The sequence below is a fragment of the Cydia splendana genome, chromosome Z (genome assembly GCF_910591565.1).
Source record: "Cydia splendana chromosome Z, ilCydSple1.2, whole genome shotgun sequence".
In the NCBI taxonomy this organism is placed as follows: Eukaryota; Metazoa; Arthropoda; class Insecta; order Lepidoptera; family Tortricidae; genus Cydia; species Cydia splendana.
The window spans coordinates 41,656,019-41,676,468 of NC_085987.1; the positions used below are offsets into that span (position 1 = coordinate 41,656,019).

General features: G+C 36.3%; 1 protein-coding gene across 4 annotated transcripts in view; it reads left to right on the top strand.

Annotated features, from left to right (window-relative positions):
* The window catches only part of LOC134804085 (protein NDRG3), a 145,314-nt gene extending 128,961 nt beyond the window's left edge, over window positions 1-16,353 (top strand). For 3 of the 4 annotated variants that reach the window (XM_063776998.1, XM_063776999.1, XM_063776996.1), the window contains 4 exons: window positions 319-465; window positions 6,049-6,294; window positions 6,771-6,855; window positions 13,192-16,353. In XM_063776998.1, the coding sequence (XP_063633068.1) occupies window positions 319-465; window positions 6,049-6,294; window positions 6,771-6,855; window positions 13,192-13,322 (609 nt within the window). In that variant the 3' untranslated portion in view covers window positions 13,323-16,353. Of the gene's footprint in view, window positions 1-318; window positions 466-6,048; window positions 6,295-6,770; window positions 6,856-10,288; window positions 10,376-13,191 lie in introns of all 4 variants that reach the window. The other variant, XM_063776997.1, reaches the window with a different exon arrangement.
* The last annotated feature ends 4,097 nt before the right edge of the window (window positions 16,354-20,450 follow it).

Sequence of the window (20,450 nt, forward strand, 5' to 3'; positions counted from 1 at the left end):
TCGAAAATTCCTGTCTGTTTAATCGTGCTTAGAAAGAATACGCAGTTTTAATTTGAGTTCGCGTGATATGCAAATTGGGTTACGGGCTATATAATACAACCCGCCCAACGTTACTCGAATAAGTGACAGGTGATAACGTGGGGCTACGTACGCACTTTTATAATGGGTGGCAATTTCACCACCGAAATTTATTGACAGCAGTAACATTGCCATAGTAACTTCAGTGGCCATCCGATGGATTATGAACTTGCAGCATTATTTTTTACTATCGGAAATTACTGGCGGGAATTAGGTGCATATTATACACGTATGTTGCAGGTGGACGCGCTGGCTTTGATCAACTGCACTTCCAACCAGTCGGGCTGGATCGAGTGGGCCTACCAGAAGATGAATACGCGCTCGCTACGCGCCCGCGGCATGACGCAGAACGTGCTGGACTATCTCATGTGGCACCACTTCGGCAAGGTATACCATGCTACCTCGGGCCGCCCACCATACAAAATTATAGCCAAGGAAGTTAGAATCTTGATGAATTTTCAATTGGGTTGAATTTCATTTGTTCGAAAATTTTACGAGACAAATGAAATGCTACCTACTTTGGTTTTAATTAAGGTTGATATTCCATCGAAACTGAGTGTACATCCTAATGTACATTGGGCGGCACGAGACTAAACCACTATTTACTCTATGTGCAGTGACGGGTCAGACTGCTACTCAAAAGTATTCGTTATAGCTTAACTGTTCTCTAATAGTAACAACTAAGTATCTGTCACAAACTATGTGACAGATACTTAGTAAGGGAACTGGAAGTAAATAAGTATTTTAGTGAAGTATTCTCGGATGGCAGATACTTTTGCAGCGTTGTTTCAGTCGCTACTTTTGATGCTGACTATACATCCTTTTTCGCATTAATACGTATGTAAATATGCACGTTTAAAACGTATAAGAATAACCGATGGAGGTCGAGGATTAAAATGGATAAGGAGAAATATTTTTTTAACGTTCTGCCTTGTCGAGACTTTCATTCCTTCACGTTACGTGCCCAAACATACAAAGAACCCTGTACATGTACAACACCCATCAAGGGCAGGATAATACGATTTTATGTGAAGAAATTCGAGTACTTCACTCAAAGTAAACTTATTATCTTCAATTTCGTTTGTTCGGCTCATTTGCGGCGGCAACCCGTCTCCCCGGCCCCGGGAGCTCGACCTGACAGATTTCCTTTATTACCTAACAACTGGAAGTTATTGCTTTTAACCGCTAATTCAATATAACAACGCGGTGTGGTCTAACCTCAATTCAAAACGAAGCTAATCTGTTAACGTTATAGCCTCCTGGATTTAGTTTTTAATTATTTATTTAGCTGTCATTTGTTTGCCTAGCTTTAAACCGTTATACAATTTATGAAACATCATATTCTTATCCTATATAGCTATTGCAAAAGCATAGCATATCTTAATAAAATTTTGTGTGCCAAAGCGAATATATTAATTTATCTTTACAACACTGTATGAGAATACTTAGAAAAAAACCGGTCAAGTACGAGTCGGACTCGCGTTCCAAGGGCTCCGTACTCACGCTTGACTGCACATTTCTAATAGGTTTTCCTGTCATCTATAGGTTAAGTACTATTTTGTGTATTTTTTTCAAAATTTTAGGCCCAGTAGTTTCAGAGATAAAGGCCAGACCAGGCCAGAGGAGGGAATGGTCGGACAGACAGACAGACGCACGAGTGATCCTATAAGGGTTCCGTTTTTTTCCTTTTGAGGTACGGAACCCTAAAAAACATGAAATCATAAAATGATCCCTTCATAAACAGGCCAATGTATGTATGTATGTATGTGGCTGGAACCGAAATTACGGGCCCTAGATATAACTGAATGGCTACGTGCTCGATACACGGCCACAATGCAGCCTGGGTATATTTCGCCTTAAGTACTTTACGAGTTTCTTCTATGAACCTCTTCATTTTAGTCTAAAATCCCAAGTAAGAAGCTAGTGAGCTTTCCGGATGTAAATTATATTGTGTCAAATAAAATATATGTCTGAACATTTTCATGAAAATATTCATGGGTAAATATTTATTAAAAAAAAATTGTACCCCAATGTGCTTACTCTACGAGCTCAACTCCAATGGAAAGCCTTAAACATGTACAACATACAACAGCGAGGTAGCTTACCCTTTTCTGGTCCCTAATAGTGCCAGTGCGGCTCGAAGCCTTAAATCTGGTACACACAAGGTCGATCTTACTTGGGATTCTCTACTACATATTTGTTAAAGCGCCGAAGGTAGTGGTTACCTGTCTAATGTCATTGCGTCTCACTCTCTCATTAAGCAAAATATGAGATGCAATACACATTGGACAAAGAGTGACATTGGCACATTGGAGTGATATTGGACAGATGTAATACCACCCTAAGCATTTGAGAGACGTTAGTTTAGTTAGGGCCACTTGCACCATCCCACTAACTTGCGGTTAAGCGGTTAAACCGTTAACCCAGTGCCAAATTGTACTGGTAACGATGGTAACTCCAGCCGGTTAACCCCGGTTTAGTGGAATGGTGCAAGTGGCCCTTAGTTAGTTTAAAACCGAGTGGTCTGCACAAAACTGTTTTGACGAGATGGTCACGACCCTCAGCATTGAGGAAACCGACGCGAGGAGGGGGAGTTTAAAACCTCTAGCGACATCTACCGATCGCTGTCAGTACTCAGACCTTCAACACATGAACTAATAAACTCTCCAACGGGAAAATTTCCGCTAAGAGGTTTTTACGTAATCAAAGATGCAGTAACATTATGGTTCACTAGCGCCTCTTGCTCCATCCCACTAACCGGGGGTTAACCGGTTAAACTTGGAGTGGTACCAGTACAATTTGACACTAGGTTAACGGTTTAACCGCTTAACCCCGGGTTTGTGGGATGGTGCAAGTGGCCCTAACTGGGTAGGTTTCAATTTTCTAATTATTGTGAAATAAAAGTTAGGTACGGATATTTACTGGCTTAGGCGAGCCAAAGCTGCAGCGGAACACCTAGTTCATCGTGAAATACGTAGTTCATTTCCGACGCCGCCGCTGTCCGGATTGGAGCCCCCCATGCCGGATATTGCTGGCGATACTATTCGGCGATGTTAAATTTAAAAGTTCGCTTGAACTATTATCACATGATTAAATGGGTATAACGTGTAAAAAAAATCATTTGGCTATCTACTAAGTTGTGTATCAAATCGTCTGTTTTATTGTTTTCATTCATATTTTACAATTTACAGTGCCGATTATTTTATTTATTACGCGGCAGTGTTTCTGAGTAGTTAAACTACAAAAAAGATATCGTTAGAATACTTAGGTGTTTTAACATGATAATACTATACTTAGTCGGTCCATAAGTTCTGTCACAAAGGTTTTGACTGATAAAATGTAATAAATACAAAGCTTTTAATGAAAAAAATGTAGCCATGAATTGAAAGCTTGTTTAATACTCATCAAAACGTAGTATAATTAATTGAACTTATAATATTAATTAGAACTTATGGACCGACTAAGTAAACTGATAATAGTACATTATTGTCGAGGCTCGGAAGTAGCTACTTGCAGGCTGAGGATTCGTTTTAAACGGACGACCTTGGGAGTCCGTTTAATTGAATCCGAAGCCAGCAAGTAGCCTTCCAGCCGAGTCATATATAGTGCTTTTCTCAAAAATGGTGCAAGAAATATAAATATCATAGAAATATTTTACAAAAGCAACGTTCTTACGTATATATTTTCACAGAAAAAAGTAGAAACAATTGAAAAAATTAGCTTTGCCGCCTTTTTATTTTTTTACTAAAAAAATAGAAGTGTATTTCTCTGCCGAAAATACGTCAACCTATTTGAGACAGCTAAATAGTCGCGGTACTAATCATCTGTTTGGCTGTTTAATGGGCCTGTGCCTTCATTTGATATGGCCATTTCAACTTTTAAAAAGTTTGGAACTCGACAAATAATGGAATTTGTATGCAACATTGCAGTCCCAAAATCGAGACTGCAATGTTTTTAACTTTTTAATTTTTGACTGACCATAAACTACGCGCTTCGCGACCTATTTTTTAAACGGCAAAGTCGACTTTGCCGTCCATTTTTGAGAAAAGGTATCATACACCAGAGATGTGACTTATTTGAAATACTTGTATTTAAAATACAAAATACGTATTTTGTATTTAAATACCTTTTAAAGAAAACTATTTTGTATTTTATTTGAAATAGTTTTTGGGACCTATTTTCTATTTTCAAAATACAAAATACTTTATAGTAGCTAATGTAGGTAGGAGTTACATCAGAAGAGATGTAACTCCTACCTACATTATTCTGATACAGTACTGGCAACTCTCTCATTCTTTTAACATGGAACTGTTGAATCTGTTTAGTAACGTCGTACATGACCACAAGCGTAGCGAGTAGTTAAAAAAGTGGAATCTTGAGTGTTGCGAGGGTTTCAAGGTACGAGAGGAGAGGAGAACAAACTTTTCTGCCCTGGTGAAACACAAACGAGACGTTTTCATCACAACAACGAGAGGCATTATACTAGCTGTAAAACATCACAAATCTAAATTAATGCTTTTAAAAATTGGCCCTTAAAAACCATCATCCATCCATCCTCCCTGTTAATATGAGCAAACAATTAGAAATTTGCACTTTATATACACCGTGTTTTTATTGAATTCCGTTAATTTCGGGGTATGGTTAAGTACGTTTAAGAGAACTAAATGGCATAGTTAATTTTCAAAAAATATTTTTTTGCTTTTTTAAAAAAAATATTTAAGTTTAAAAAGTAATTAAATGTAGCATGTAGCGTTGTTGTAACACGGACATTACATTTAACTCAACCAAACAATTGAAATCTGTGACATATCAATGTCATTTCGAACATCGATCGACCGAGATTGTACTTAAGTTTAGTAGCAAATCTATGAACTCATTCTAAACACTAATCAATATGTAAACCGGCCCTAAGGCAAGTGTACACGCTTGTAGAGGCCTTATAGGAAAAAAATAAATTATTGATTATCTCCGAAATGGAGTTAATTAGAATATCGGTGTCTTTGAGAATGTTACTTGATTTAACCTCAGAAATGCACCCTTGAAATTAACGGAAATCAAAAAAAACACGGTGTAGAAGACTGATTGACACACTTTTTTCAAAGAATAAAGAGAGTCTTTTCAACTCGGAAATTCCGAGTAAATTTTTTAATTCAGACTAGGTATTCACTGTTCAGAGTACCTTTTATCGCAAAGTATTTGTATTTTTAAAAAGTATTTTGAAAATACCTATTTTGTATTTTGTATTTGAAATACAAATTGATAAACTATTTTGTATTTTGCATTTGAAATACATAGTATATTAAGGAAGTATTTGTATTTTGTATTTAAATACTTTTTTAAAAGTATTTTTCACATCTCTGGTCCTGACCACTAGACCACCCGGCCACGGCGGTACCCGTCCTGAATTCTCAACTATATGCAGTCATTGAGAGGCTAAAATAATTTGATTTGTTCCCTAGTTGTATGACAATACTAATTAGTAAGTCAGGTATGTGGTTATGAACCCAAGTGAGTGGTGGATAAGGACAGCTGTGCGAACGTGTTGCATAAAATCATTATTTTTTATTGATGGCGAATCTTACTTATAATTATATTTAACAAGCGAGTTTTGACATTTTTAAAGTAAAATAAAAAAATTTCGTAGCGACTGTTCAGAGGCAGACGATATCTGCGACTAGTACTGGTCAAAGATATCGACTAATTTAGCATAAATATGTAGACGAACTTACTATAACCATATCATAGACCTTGAACTGTAACGGCTAATTAAACTGATCTTGCATCCGAGTTCTCTGAACTATTATGGAATTGACCTCTTCAGCTATTGCGAAGCATTGCTTTTTCTTTCTTATAACCCATCCATGATAAATGTACGTTGGTAACTACTGTTTACCCGATCTGTGGCGTGTATGATCACACGATAATAACCTTTAACTTTAAAGCCATAAACTTTTTATTTGTAAATTCCAGTTCCCCGAGGAGCGAAACCACGACCTGACGCAGATGTACCGCATGCACTTCAACCGCAACGTGAACCCGACCAACCTGTCGCTGTTCATCGACTCTTACCTACGCCGCACCGACCTCGGCATCTCGCGCGACGCCGAGACCATCAAGGCGCCCGTGCTGAACATCACTGGAGCCCTGTCGCCTCATGTAGAGGATACGGTGACGTTCAATGGCCGGCTACACCCTAACAACTCCACCTGGATGAAGGTAGGTTCATTCCATTATATGTCGCACCTTAGAATCTATCGACGCTGAGACCATCAAGGTGCCCGTGCTGGAGCCCTGTCGCCTCATGTAGAGGATACGGTGATGTTCAATAGGCGACTATACCCCGACAACTCCTGGATATGACCACTGTTAAACATTACTGGGGTTGTGTCAGCTCATGTAGCCAATACAGTGATGTTTGACAGCCTAACAACTCTACCTAAAGGTATGTTATGACCGCTGCAGATACATTTGGGTAACTATCGACGTTGACAACTACAAGGCTGCTAAAAATTTAATATTTGTCGTTCCTTTAAACTTCAACCAAAAATTACTTTCAAAGATGCTATCATATCTGAATCCTAGATGGAATCCAGTAAAATATATACCACATTTTATTCGCTAAACATAATCAGACATGCGCTTCATATTTATTTCATTGTAGTTACAGAAATCCAACGATCGATTGATTTCAGATATCCGACTGCGGCATGGTTCTCGAGGAGCAGCCTGGCAAGATCTCCGAGGCCTTCCGTCTCTTCCTGCAGGGCGAGGGCTACGGTAAGTAATCCGCAGGACGTGACCACGCCAACGCAACCACTTAATTCATGGAAACAGAAGAGCTAATACTAATCAGCGTGATTTCCTTCGTCATGACCGTAGACAAAGGAGTATACTAAATCGCGGAAAGGAGTGCAAAATATTCCGCAGATATGGATGGTATTGTGCCCATTAAGAGGATTGTCAAAGGTAAACGCTTGACGACCTAGTTACCGCATTGCTGCTACCATAATTTGCACTAGTTTACGCGTCCTACTATATTCTTTTGTTTATGGCCATACCCAGAGACATCTGGGGCCAGATTAGACTTCAGAAAGTGGCAGAAGGCGAAGTGGCATACCATGTGGCTACACTATCGCTGCTTTTGTGATAGGTGACTATAGGTATATCGGCTGAACTGTCAAATTTTGAAGATCAATTCAAATTGGACCCCTGAACTTAGAGCATCGACCAATATAAAAAATGAATATGGTATAAATGAAATGAAAACCTATTACCATGTTGTTAATAAGGAGCTTATACAAATTTATAAAGATTTTATTTACATCAAAGTGAATTGATGAATTTGGTGAGCCTCTCACATCTCATTTTCTACATTTTTGAGACATAAAAGTGATATCATTGGTCGGTGCTTTATCATAGACATATAAAGTCGAGAGCATTTGTACAGCTGCACTAGATTTGATTGTCAGTCATAGTTCAACTTTGCACGTCTTTAAAGTTCAGATGTCTGTGGTAGTGGGTAGGTAACGTAAAGACAAAGAAAAGTATTTTTATCGAGTCAACTGATTGTGCCCCCTATGCAAAAAGGTTTATTTTAGATAAGTAAATTACAATATTCGCATTAAATGTTACGGTTAGCCACTATGTGTAATTACATTGATAGTTATTGATATTCATTATCGAAAAGTTAAACGCAAAATAAGTACAATGCTAATATTTATTGTGACGTTTGAAATGTGAGAGATTAAAATGTTGAATTGTATTTACACAATGTCACGGTAGTTGGAACTTCTTATACGTAACCTAAATTACTACTGGGTTCAAGATATATACCTACAAAAAAATATCGAAATATTAATTAAACAATAAAGATTTAGATATTTTGGATTTATATAAACATATTTGACTATATATTAAGCCATTACATACAGTCGATGGCATGATTTTTTTAAATATTATGATAACATGTATTCGGATAAAATATCTAATTACAATGGAATATAAATATATATAAAATAATTGTGAACACAGTATATGCCAAAGAAACTTATAAGGTTAATTTCGTACTCTGTTGCCAAATTCTTATGCCACAGATACTGCCAAAAAGTTTTGTCCACGCCCTGAATGACGGGTCTTTTAAGGGTCTCCACCGCGGACGCGTGCATAACGAATTCTAACACCGTCAAAAATCATTCATTCATTCATTCCCAACCCTCCGTCTCTATTTCCGTCCTATTCTAATGTCTACCAAATTCTAAATTATATGTATTTATATTATACGATGTCCCCTCGCGATATTTTTATATAATTTATAAAGTCTATGCACGCGACTGTAATTCGGTGTAAATTTAGAACATAACGAATGAATAATTACTTAAATGTGTACCAAATGTGAATGTCTAGTCATTTACTCGTTGTTATATAATAATAGCATAGTCACTAAGGTTAATAATTTTCAAAGAAATGACTGCTTTTAGTGCTTTTAATGTGTAATTCACTATAATCGACACACAGACAATAACATGAACATTGTCATGCTGATTAGTGCGAATGTGCACCGGCTAGCTTTGCATTTGAACGACTATAATATATTATCTAAACCACGCCACGCCTCGCTCGATAGATGCAACCACCGGTACACAACGCCACCTTTCATTACGACACCGATGCCTTAAGAAAACGTACATATTTACATTACATTACTAAATAACTAGTCAACACTATTTTTGCATCTGTTTGGCCGCGTCATCGTCTAATCGTTGTTTATTGAATTTATTCCCATATTTGGAATGTAAACAATTTTCAGATATTTTGTTAGATAATAGATTTGTTAGATAATCAATTTTATGGCTTTCGTCCGGCATTAAATTTTTAAAAATCATTTATTGTTGTCAATGTTCATTTTACCCGTTTATTTCGTTCATTACTGTTTGGTTGACACGTGTGTAAAATATAATCAAAGCTATATATATAAAAGACTTACGTATCAATACGTATAGGATGTATAACTTGTTTAAAAAATATGTTCTGAACCATTTTTTTTGTTTTCTTAATTACGTTTGAGCCTGGATATTGCATTTTGCGGCCATCCTAATCCGGTATGTATTAGCGGGAGAGCTTTGGAACTGCTTGGCTTCCCCCTTTACTTAAAATTAGTGTTGTGTGCGCTAACCTGTAGATATTAAAAAGCTACTCTATAGAAATGTTTATTGATACAGAAGTGTTTATAATAGCTAGTTGAGTTTCATGTATAATTTAAATAAAAACTAAAAACTTTAGTAGTAGGTATGGTTGTGAGCTGTAGGCGACCGTGTAAATGTCTAAATGTATTTTTAACACAATTATGTTATAATTCTAATAATTAAATATCATCAACTTATCGTCTAGTGCTGCGGTCGGCAACCTGCGGCCCGCGGGCCGCAAGCGGCTCGCGAAACTGTCACTTGCGGCCCGAGAGGCGCCTTGGCTATTTTGTATGTAATAGTGACAAACGACAATGTCTCATAAAGTCATAAATATTAACAAAGTACGGCCCGCGTCACCTCCGTTAACTACTATTGGCCCTTGGCTGCTAAAAGGTTGCCGACGGCTGGTATAGTGCATGCCCTTTTACATCGAGTGCCATAAACAATATTTTATTAGAAACATTATTCTTAGTCTTTATTTCACATAATTATTCATAACCTTATGACAGAATGACTACGATATCTAGGTACCTATACTTACTACAATAAATCTACATCAATAAGATTTTATCTATGTAGTTAAGTGATGATTAAAACATTGCAAGCATGATATTAAATTCGATTTTCCTAGTCATTCCTGGCATAAGTGTTAGTGGCTAAAGAATTGCTTGTAGTGCTCCAAATATTACTCATACTCGGCCCGTTTCGAACTTTAGAATACGTAAAATATTACGGCTAGATACGATATGGATTAGATATGTCAGTGTGAAATGTGACATCACTTCAAAAAAACGTCACTTTTGACGTTGAAATTATCTAATCCGTATCGTATCTAGCCGTAATATTTGACGTATCTTAAAGTTCGAATCGGACAGATTGACTGTTTTGGTTGATATAGACAATAAATAAGACACGCAGCAAGAAAACTTAAAACAATCGAACACATTCAAGATTTCTCTAGCCATAACATCAGCACGTGTTATTTCTCATTCTATTTATTTTGTTTTTATTTTTCACCACGGTAGGTGTTGTGCAACTGCAAAAAATAAGCACGCCCTGCCATAGAGAATCCCAGCCGGGAGTTGTGACCGTCTAGAGCTTTCGTAGAAACAGTAAGTCACACCTGATTTTCTTATTTATTGTTTTTAATCTGCGATAATAATGATATCCGTTGTACTTAGAGAACGTAAGCGTAACACGCACAAGTTAAATCAACATACATTCGTTCAATTAGAAATATAGTAACATGAAATGCTTTAAAAATCATGGACATCATGGTATCAATGATATCATTGTTTTCGCATGTTGAATATATGTTGACATCCCTGTAGTGCTTTTAATATGTTACATAAATTACATGATAGCATTTGTTATTTTTAGTATGACACGCCAACTTTTTATATTTTTTTTATATTAACTGTAAATATTTTATGTTTCCTTGATTACTGAACAAATGCTAATGGTTAGTTAACCCATAGATTCTAGTAGGTGGGAGCAATATTGGTCAAAGTGTGATGTGAAGACCACTGGGATTTTATTTTCTCTTAAGGCTGCGTTTCCACCAGAGATGTGCGAGGACTCGTAGCGAGGGATGTGTTTGTTAATAACCAATAAAATCACTTCATTTACCTTTCCTCGCTCAGCGCAGCTCTAGTCGGATATTTTCTATTGATTCTTTATAAACATAAGGAGCTTTGCAAAACGTAATTTGTCACCGTGATGTCAAACTGAGATAAATGGAAAAATCTATTATTATTATTTCGTATTAAATTGATACAACTAAAAGTTAGCGCCGTTAATTAAAAAGAATATTGTAGACTAATACCGTTGTAAAATTATTCGGAATAACTTACCCATACAAATCAACTTAGATTTTTTCGATTTAAAAATGGACAAATCTTATTATGTTTGGACATTTTGGAGAAAACCTTTTATGCACGAACGCCTTAAGGACAAATCATGTTTTGTTCGTGACCCCAGAGGTTTGACGTAAGGGTCCTTTGAAAAAATTTACATCAACCCAAACAAAGGGTTTTCGTCTTTGGCAAAATGGCGGCAAAATAGACTAGCGATTGGCTGAAGTGACAAATCACTTATTGCATGAGAAATTCTTGTGGACAAATCTCTTTTTGCATATGATCCCGCTATAAAAAATCATAATACTATGGGAAAATAAGATTTATGCAGTACCCAATGAAACAACTTATATAGGTGATATTTTTAATTTTCTATAGACTAATATACTAACATTAACTATAAGTTAATGTTAGCAACATTAACTTAACTTTACATTTTTTGTGACAATTAAGGTTTTGAATGTAAATATGTATGCTCCTCACATATCCCCCTCGATACGCATCTTCCCACATGTTTGGTGGAAACGCATGTACATGACCTGCATATCTACTGGGTTTAACTTCATTATCCGGTTTAGTAGTCTTTTAGTTAAGTATCCATTACATAGCAGAAATTAAAAAGTGAGCTAAAATTGTATATTATATATTTTTCTCGTTATCATCAAATTAATATAATTTCAAATTCACGGTACATAAAATACCAAAAAAATATTTGAATTAAGATTTAATAGACATGTCCGAAAGCAATTTTGGACTTGGATTATTTCTATCTTGGCATTCTACTTCGTATTTGATCGCATACACTTGATATTTCTACTGTATTAGATTATATGCTCAAAATGTGTCACATACTTACATTAAATTTTTTTTAATGTGAACATAAAGTATGATAACGTAAAATTGACGTCAGTTATAGAAAGCATTTACCCACAACGTAAATTCCTAAGAGCAGGCACCGAATGTCCAGTGAAGTCAGATCAAACGGTCTAGCATGAGTTGCATTCTCGCGCGCGACTCCATACATCAAGCGCGACTTCAAGTACTGTTTTACTGAGTGTAAAGGAAAGTCGACGAATTAGCACCGTTCGGTGACGTATATGAATATCCTGTATGTAAAATTGTTGTGTCTAAGGGACCTGCTCGAATTGTAAATAGTGGATACAGTTTTTCGTCCTATACCGGGAATATTGCATGATTTATGGAGAACATATTTCGGCAGCACGACCTTTTCTATTTCGACTAACACTTAAATCTACGCCCTTATAAGAAAGTGTTTTATGTTCATTGATTATTGTCTTTAAGGTTGGTATTCCACCGGACCAATTTCTTGGTCCAATTTGCAGTGCGTCGTACTCTCTCACTAAGCAAAATGTGAGATGCAAATACACATGGTACAAAGAAATTGGACAGGGTGGAATACATGTGGATTAGATCGTCGATCGATCACAACAGATTTATATGATTTATGTCCGTGTTAATATTACGTATAATATAGGTATTTTACTTAATCCCACCTATTTTTTTTGACTTGACTATAGCTAGCAAGACCGTATTTATGTTTGATATAGAATATATGATTAATTCCATGTTAGCAAGTAGATACGTAAATTCACAAGGGTTTGGATATAGAATGTAGAACATGGACGCGGCGATGCTAAGAAAGTCAAGAGACAGCACGCATTCGACTTATAAAAGAATATTTTGAAGTAAGAGTTATTTAATTATAAACAATAGCAGCCACGAAGTCAAAGTCAAAAACCAAGCTTTTTACATAACAAAATAGTGTTTTCGTTATCTGAGGTCTATGCTTAAATAACGTTTTAAGCAAAACTTGATAAATTATCTACATGACGTACTGAACCAGAATTGTATTACATTCAAAAAATATCGCAAGAGCCACAGAAAAAAAAGCTCAGAGTGAACTCGCTCCACGCCGACGCTTCTAGCGCTGAGCACTATGCATGTGGTATAAACAAATTTATGATGATCGAAATAACAAGCGCCGGCGTCGAGCAAATTTGCTCGCGATTACTGATTTTCGTGGGCGAGGCATTAATGATGTTGGGTTTCAGTGGCGCCGCTCTCGCCGACCAAGATCGTGCTGTTCCGCCGCCTGTCGGACGCCGGCCGCCGCCGCCCCTGCCGCCACTCGCCCGTCATCCGCATCACCGAGAACCCCATCTCGGAGGCCATCGTTTGCTAAACACCTAACCCGAATGCCACGCAGGTGCGATTGTCTATTACAAATACCATAGTTTACCCTGATAAATTGGACTTTGGAGTTTTGAAACTATGGTATTGTCTCATTGGCCGAATGACCGAGTCAGTAGATTTTGTTTGTTTACGTTCTTTTTAATACCTAAAATGTTCTAATCTCGTTCGATAAATCTGCTGGATGCACGATGTCTCCGATGGTCGAGGTCGGTTGACGTGTTAGCTCAGTTAGCTGGCCATGCTGTGATGGCACGCTTTTCTGAAGAATTATTTATAATAAAATAGTTTTTTCGGCTAATCGCACCGGCGTGGCTTTTGCCTAAACATGACCTTAGCGCATACACCCAACTATTCGCCCAATCGAACTTGCTAACGTGTAAATAAAGAAACGTATTTTTAAAGACCAAGTACAAATAGTACTATCTTACGATGGACCTATCAGAAAGAAGCTACGCTGTTCTAGACATCCGTGCTGCGGAGCTATAATGCAGTTTAACTGTACTTAAATAACAAGCGCAAATGTCGAAAATTATACTTAGATTGATTATGATTATTTATTACATAACATCGAAGATTTGGATAAATCACGGCATTATGTTATGTACCAAAACAAACAGAATAATAACTGTGCTCTAGTGCACCTAATTATTGCATTGAGTCTTTCTGTTGATGATGGTATTTTTTTTTGCAATGAACGCTAATCTCTCAAATGGCGTGTAGTTATTTTGTTAAAGTATATCATACTCTCCCCTAGTCTAAAAAGTTTGTCTGCCGCAATATTCGTAACATTGGTCCTTAAGAGGTTAATAGATAATTGTATATTTACATATATTCCATGTTGAGTGTATGCGCCTTGGGAAAGGGGCGTATTTTTGCGGAATTCGTTTCCTACCGCTTGATATTTATTTTTAATACAAAAAAGCTTTAAAACTATTAAGTTACGGCATGAATGTGATTATGAGCGTTGTTCGTTGATGATTATTTATATTTTATTGGTAATAAAAGTAAATTATTTGGCTAAGTACACGTGTACGTAATTTATTTGAATAACAGTGACCGCGAAGGGTAGGTATAATAAAGTTTGTTAGGTAGCATCACAAACATTGTTAACATATATTATAGTTTACGACGGAACCAAAGAATCGTGTAAGTGTACATATCTTGTGAGGACAGTGGAATGTAAATATTCCGGGACAATGGTAAAAGAGCTCCGCGAGCCACCGGTTTCGTACCCTTTTGTGGTCGAGTGTCGAGGCGCACTTATCTCGTACCTTTTTAAAATAATTTTTATTACCCACTGGTATAAACTATACATGACTATACATAAGTAGGTAGGTACTTACTACATCTATGACGTAGTGTTCGGTTAGGAAGTCACTTTACACTACTTGTAATTGTTTTGTGCCGCTCGAAACTAATATTTAGTTTGATCACATAACGGCGAGAGGGACAACCCATTGACTTAGTCTTAACGCCTGTTGTGTGCGTGAGTCAACACGTTTCTCAAGTGTGTGTAATTGTAATATTCACTTGTAAATTAATACCGGTTGTTTCTTTCGCTGTAAGGTCCTTAGAGTGAGAGGAAACGTCGGCGGTTCGCTAGAGCCTCGCTGGGTGCTAAGTTAAGACCAAGATAGATATTCGAGAATGATTATTTAACGTGAAAGCGTTTTGGAAGATTGTTTTGCCTATGTATGATGCCTAGATATATATGTAAATCAAGTTTTAAATATATTTTGTACTCGTTTATTTTATATTAATCGAAGTGTTGTGATCAAATTGTCTGAGGAATCTTTTCTTTGTTTAAGTTCATCAGTATTAATTATGAGTAAGATATTTTTAGTTGTCTGTTTTATTAAGATTTTATTGAAATCACTCACTGCTTTTAATACGTATAAAGTGTTTAAATATAGAGGAGATTGCTTGTTCCATTACAATTGATATCATTACGTTAAGTATTTAAGTGTGTTGTTGTCCGGCGTAGAATCTTCGCCACGCTTGAGCCAGGGGAGCGCTTAACTAACTTAACACTAAATGTTCAAACAGATTTGCTATTTTAAAATAATATATACTTGGATTGTATCTACTCAATTGGTATGTTATACGATGTTTTAAGTTAGTTAATCGCCAGTGTCGTGCAGCATTAAGGGTGGGCGTTTCTCTTCGTAGTTAGGTTAGATCTCGATCTGTAGCTGGATCTGACTAGGACCTGTTCGGGCCGCAGTGCCGCCGCGCGCCGCCCGGTACAAACGTGTCAAAGGAAAGTTTTCAATATTGCGAAAATTCTCCACACTTTTGTTTGGAAACTTTCTGGGCACCCGTACCAAACCAACAGGCCACGCGCGCCGCCACTCGGGGCCCGCTCCACTATGTGCTTTGTAGAGGTACAATGGATAATAAAAGAGTTTTATGATTTCTAGATTTTTAAATAAGCAGATTACCTTTTAAAGAAATCAGCCTATCGTGAGGTTTTACATATTGGTACCACGAAGTGGAATAGCCTCCAAAAAGATAATTCGTCCTCAGCTTGTAAAGCTTTGACAATAATTTAATATTATACTCTGAAAATAACCGTCATTCGTTTTTTGTTGTTTTTTTTTAGTTAGTTATCATTGAAATCATGACAATAAAACAAGTTTTGACGCTCAAAATCCCACAATTATGGAATTGATTACCTATTGAAATATTAATTGCTACCGCCAATACGCGTGTCACATACATATAACTGTTATCAAACCACCTTCGTTTGTATACAGGTTGGAAGGTAGTTGGGACAAAGAGCGGGTAGTACGTACACGTACAAGTACACGTACACCTTTTTGAATCCTTTAAACAAATAGTTCTGATACTCATTGTTAGGTAACTAAAAGGCGAATTAACTGTTTGGAGCTCACACAATTGTATGCTGTTTTTATTAGGATTTCTTTTTTAAACCACTTGCTCTTAACGAAATGTCAACAACTGTGTTTATAAATTGTGTGAATTTATGATGGTTCTAATAAAAAGTGATTTTACAAGGAGATTACTGTTTTATTGTTAATGATTAGAGTAGCTTTTATGTATGTAATTCTTATTAGTGTAGGTAGGTATGTACCTACCTACACTAATAAGAGCGTTCAAGCGTTCAAAATTGTGCATATAACGGAATTTACAAACACAAATTTATTTTTCTATAGGTTGGAATCAAAAATCACAATTCAAACATAATGTATATATGTATTTACAACACTATTACCCTATCAATTCAATACTGAGATACGATATAGAGTAGTGACACATTGCTACCAAGTTCTAGGGGCCTAATTAGTCTACAAAAAAAAGGCAACATAAGATGGGAGTAGATTCAACATATGTATTACAAATATTATGAAATGACAAATCTTTATTTCAGGCAATTAGTGGCCAATAGATATATGTAACCTTAAAACTAATATGCATATTATACAATACCTAATCGCCCTGTCAACCAAAGCTATTTTGCTTCATATGCAAAATGAGAGAATACCAAAGCTACTGTGAGACACAGACATATTAAATATATTAAGAACGGGTCACTCACGTATTTTAAGTAGAAAAACGCTCGATATGTTTCACTCCGTACCGAGGAGTGTTATCAGGGCCTCCAACCAACAAACAATCAACGCAAGCTCCTGATGAATCTACTCGGTACGGAGTGAAACATGTCGAGCGTTTTTTGACTTATAATACGTAAGCGACCCGTTCTTAATATAATTTAATGTAGAATACAATAAATAATGTCTTATCCTTGACGAAACTGCATATAAGTATATAAATAGTATGTGACGATTGGGGTCTTAAATTAAAATGCGTATTATAAAAGGTGCGGATTTCCAATAATTTCATCTTTCACAATACGTCGATTAAAGAGACTGTAACTACTTATACTTAAAGATAGCAGCACGAAGACTCAAAAAGCTAGACCGAGAGAGTTCTTGTAGTACTTAGGGTGGTATACTTACCACCTGTCCAATTTGTTTGTCTAATGCGTCTCACTTTCTCATTCATTACCTAAGCAAAATGTGCGACACAATACACATTGGACAAAGAAATTGGATAGGTGGATTAGATCGTCGATCGATCACAACTGATTTTTATGCTTTATATCCGTGTTAATATAATGTATAATATACTTAGGTACCTGCAGTAGATAGGTACTAGTGAAGTGATATAGATTCATGCTGTACCTTTAGAACCATCTTACCTGTGATTAACATTACGAGTAACCTCACCTGCAGTTCAGCTGACATTTTTTCCCGATGTTTGCTAGTTTTAAAAACATTTCCTTCCGATCAGGCGAAGATTTGACCTGAAAATTAAGTTTTTTATTTATTTAAATGTATAAATGATTATTTTTTTAAATCTAGGTACATATGACTACTGATGTATGTACCTACTGATAAATAGCTAATATTCGAAATTACTTTTTCTCTTCTCTATCGCTCGAATATGCAAGAGCGATAGAGAAGCCCTTAGGTACTTAAACTCACCGTTCTTTCAAGGAGAGGTGGACGTAGGACCTGCTAGATTAATTAGCTCCATTCTGATATTCATGGCTCGATCGTAACGAACGGGAAAACCGGCGTCATGGCCGTTGAAATGGCCACTTAAATATGAAATAGATGCATATTAATTTGTGAAATGGTAGGTATTTCACAAATTAATATGCATCTATTTCATATTTCAGTGCACACACATAATAACCATGTTTTATACATATATAGATTGTATATGTATAGCATACACTCGGAATACTACTGTGTCAGTCATAAAACTCATAAAAGGTAACAAAACCTAGTAGTTACCTATATTGAGTTCTGCTCACCGCATACGATATTCTGTTAACAAACCCTCCTTCAAGGACTTGTAATATGTATTGCTTCGTTGAGGCCAAGATTTTCCCGGGACCCATCCAGCAAGCATCCAAGCCAAGGGACACACAGGTGCCGACCAAATTTTATCTACTACTTATAGTGTAGTAAATAAAGGTAGTGGACCCCGCAGTCATTCCTCAGCCAGAAAAAACTTTACAGTAAAGAATAATAATAATAGAGTTAAAGTAAATACCTAAAGTCTTAAATCGTTAATTACTTTTTCGGCAAAAAAAGGAATTATTATAAAAAAATATTCTCATGTTTGACAAAACTTTTAGATTTTTTTCTAGTATCACATAGTGATACAAATAACTTATTTTGTAAAATAATTTTGGACTGAGCAATTACTCGGTTCAATATATAATCAGATTTGTGTTTTTACCTAACTTAGGAGTGTTTTTTTTTTGGATATTTATATGTTAGTCTCGGCTCATGCTATACAATAACCTAGCTAAATTTCATCGACTGAGAAATTAATGCATGGGTCTCCATACAACCACTTGCTTCATTTACTTACTACACTACTAGTTACAACTCGCGTTTCTATCCAATGAACAAACTAGACTTGTACTCTTCGATTGATTGATGGCGGAATCTTAACAGGCTACTTTGGCAGTTTTTTTTATACCTAAGTACTTATATCTATATTTTGAGGTGTAGCAGTTAACTATTATTGCGACAAGAGGTTCAAGAAGGCTTAAGCTAAAGCTATATATATTTACGTTTTTATGTTAATTTCGAGGTAGGTTTTTGTATCAAGAAGTGACAAAAATCATATTAAAAGTAATGCATCGAATTTTTTGTCACAATTTGCCGCCCCTAATTTCTTGCCGCTCTAGGCCCGGGCCTACTTGGCCTTAGGGCAAATCCGCAAGATATTTAGGGGCGGAGCGGTAAATTGATACAAAAATTCACTGATGTTAACAAGAAATAACTCAAAATGCAGTCAATATGATGGGTGCTGAGAAAGGGGCGGCTACAGGAACTGGGCCTAGTGCGGCAAAGACTGCAAATCGTGTGCTACTCTGCAGCGGCGCCACCATAATGAATACCAATGACTTATATGGTGAAATGATGTACCTAAAAGGTACATCATGTACCTATAATAGAAATTATGCTACAGGTAAGTTATGATTTTGGGAAAATGATCTAAGTAACCAGTCTGTGCGCGAGCGTAAATTCCTTATATCCTAGTTATTTTTAGTTGGATTGTCTTTATAAAGTTACTATGCAGGAATGGGAAGCGTCAAATGATAACTATGAACACTAAGTAGTAGATAAAATTTGGTCGGCGCCTGTGTGCCTCGGCTTGGGGACTAAGTGGCTGGATGGGTCCCGGGAAGATCTTGGCCTCAATATTAGTTTTAAGTTAACAATGTACCTACCAAATAGATGAAGACTAATAGCTTTAAGATAATATTTGCATGCTTAACCAGCAAAATATGTTTCTGTACGGGAATATTTTTCCAAATATATTATTAATAAATAATAAATAACTAATAATTATAAATAAATAATAATATATTTTATGCAAATAAAGAATTTTCATTTCATTTCATTTCGATTTTCGCGGTTATAGCCCTGGAATCGAATGGAAACGAAGAATAAAAGCAAACTTTTATTCATTTTCACGTAAGTATTAATTATATTATTTTTCACATCACGTATTCGAAAAAGGGCTTTACTTCCCCGCTAGGAGGGATCTAAGTGGCACTTTTCTTCCCTGCTAGGAGGGATCAAAGTTGTACTTTTCTGTTCTAGGACACGATTTTTTCTTTCTTGCATACTATTTTTTTGGTCATATATAATATTATTATCATCAAATAATATATATTTTGGAACATAACAATTTCCTCATAGTTGATGTGAAAAAACAGTATGTGTCACACGGTATCAAAATTATTTCGTCTTGGGCGTTAACACTTGAATCCCTCATTACGCTCAGGATTCTACATTAGAATTCCTCACTACGTTCAGGATTCTATTGTAGAATCCATCGCTTCATTCAGGATTCAATGTACGGCCTTGACGGAAATATATCATTTTGATCCCTTGTAACACAAACTACTATTACAAAGAAAAATGACAAAGGACGCTATTTACTTCCCCGAGTCGGACATATGACGATTTGTTAACCCCCCACGCAAAAAGAGGGGTGTTACATGTTTGACGCCAATGTCTGTCTGTTGGCATTGTAGCTCTCCAACGGATTTATCACCAAACGT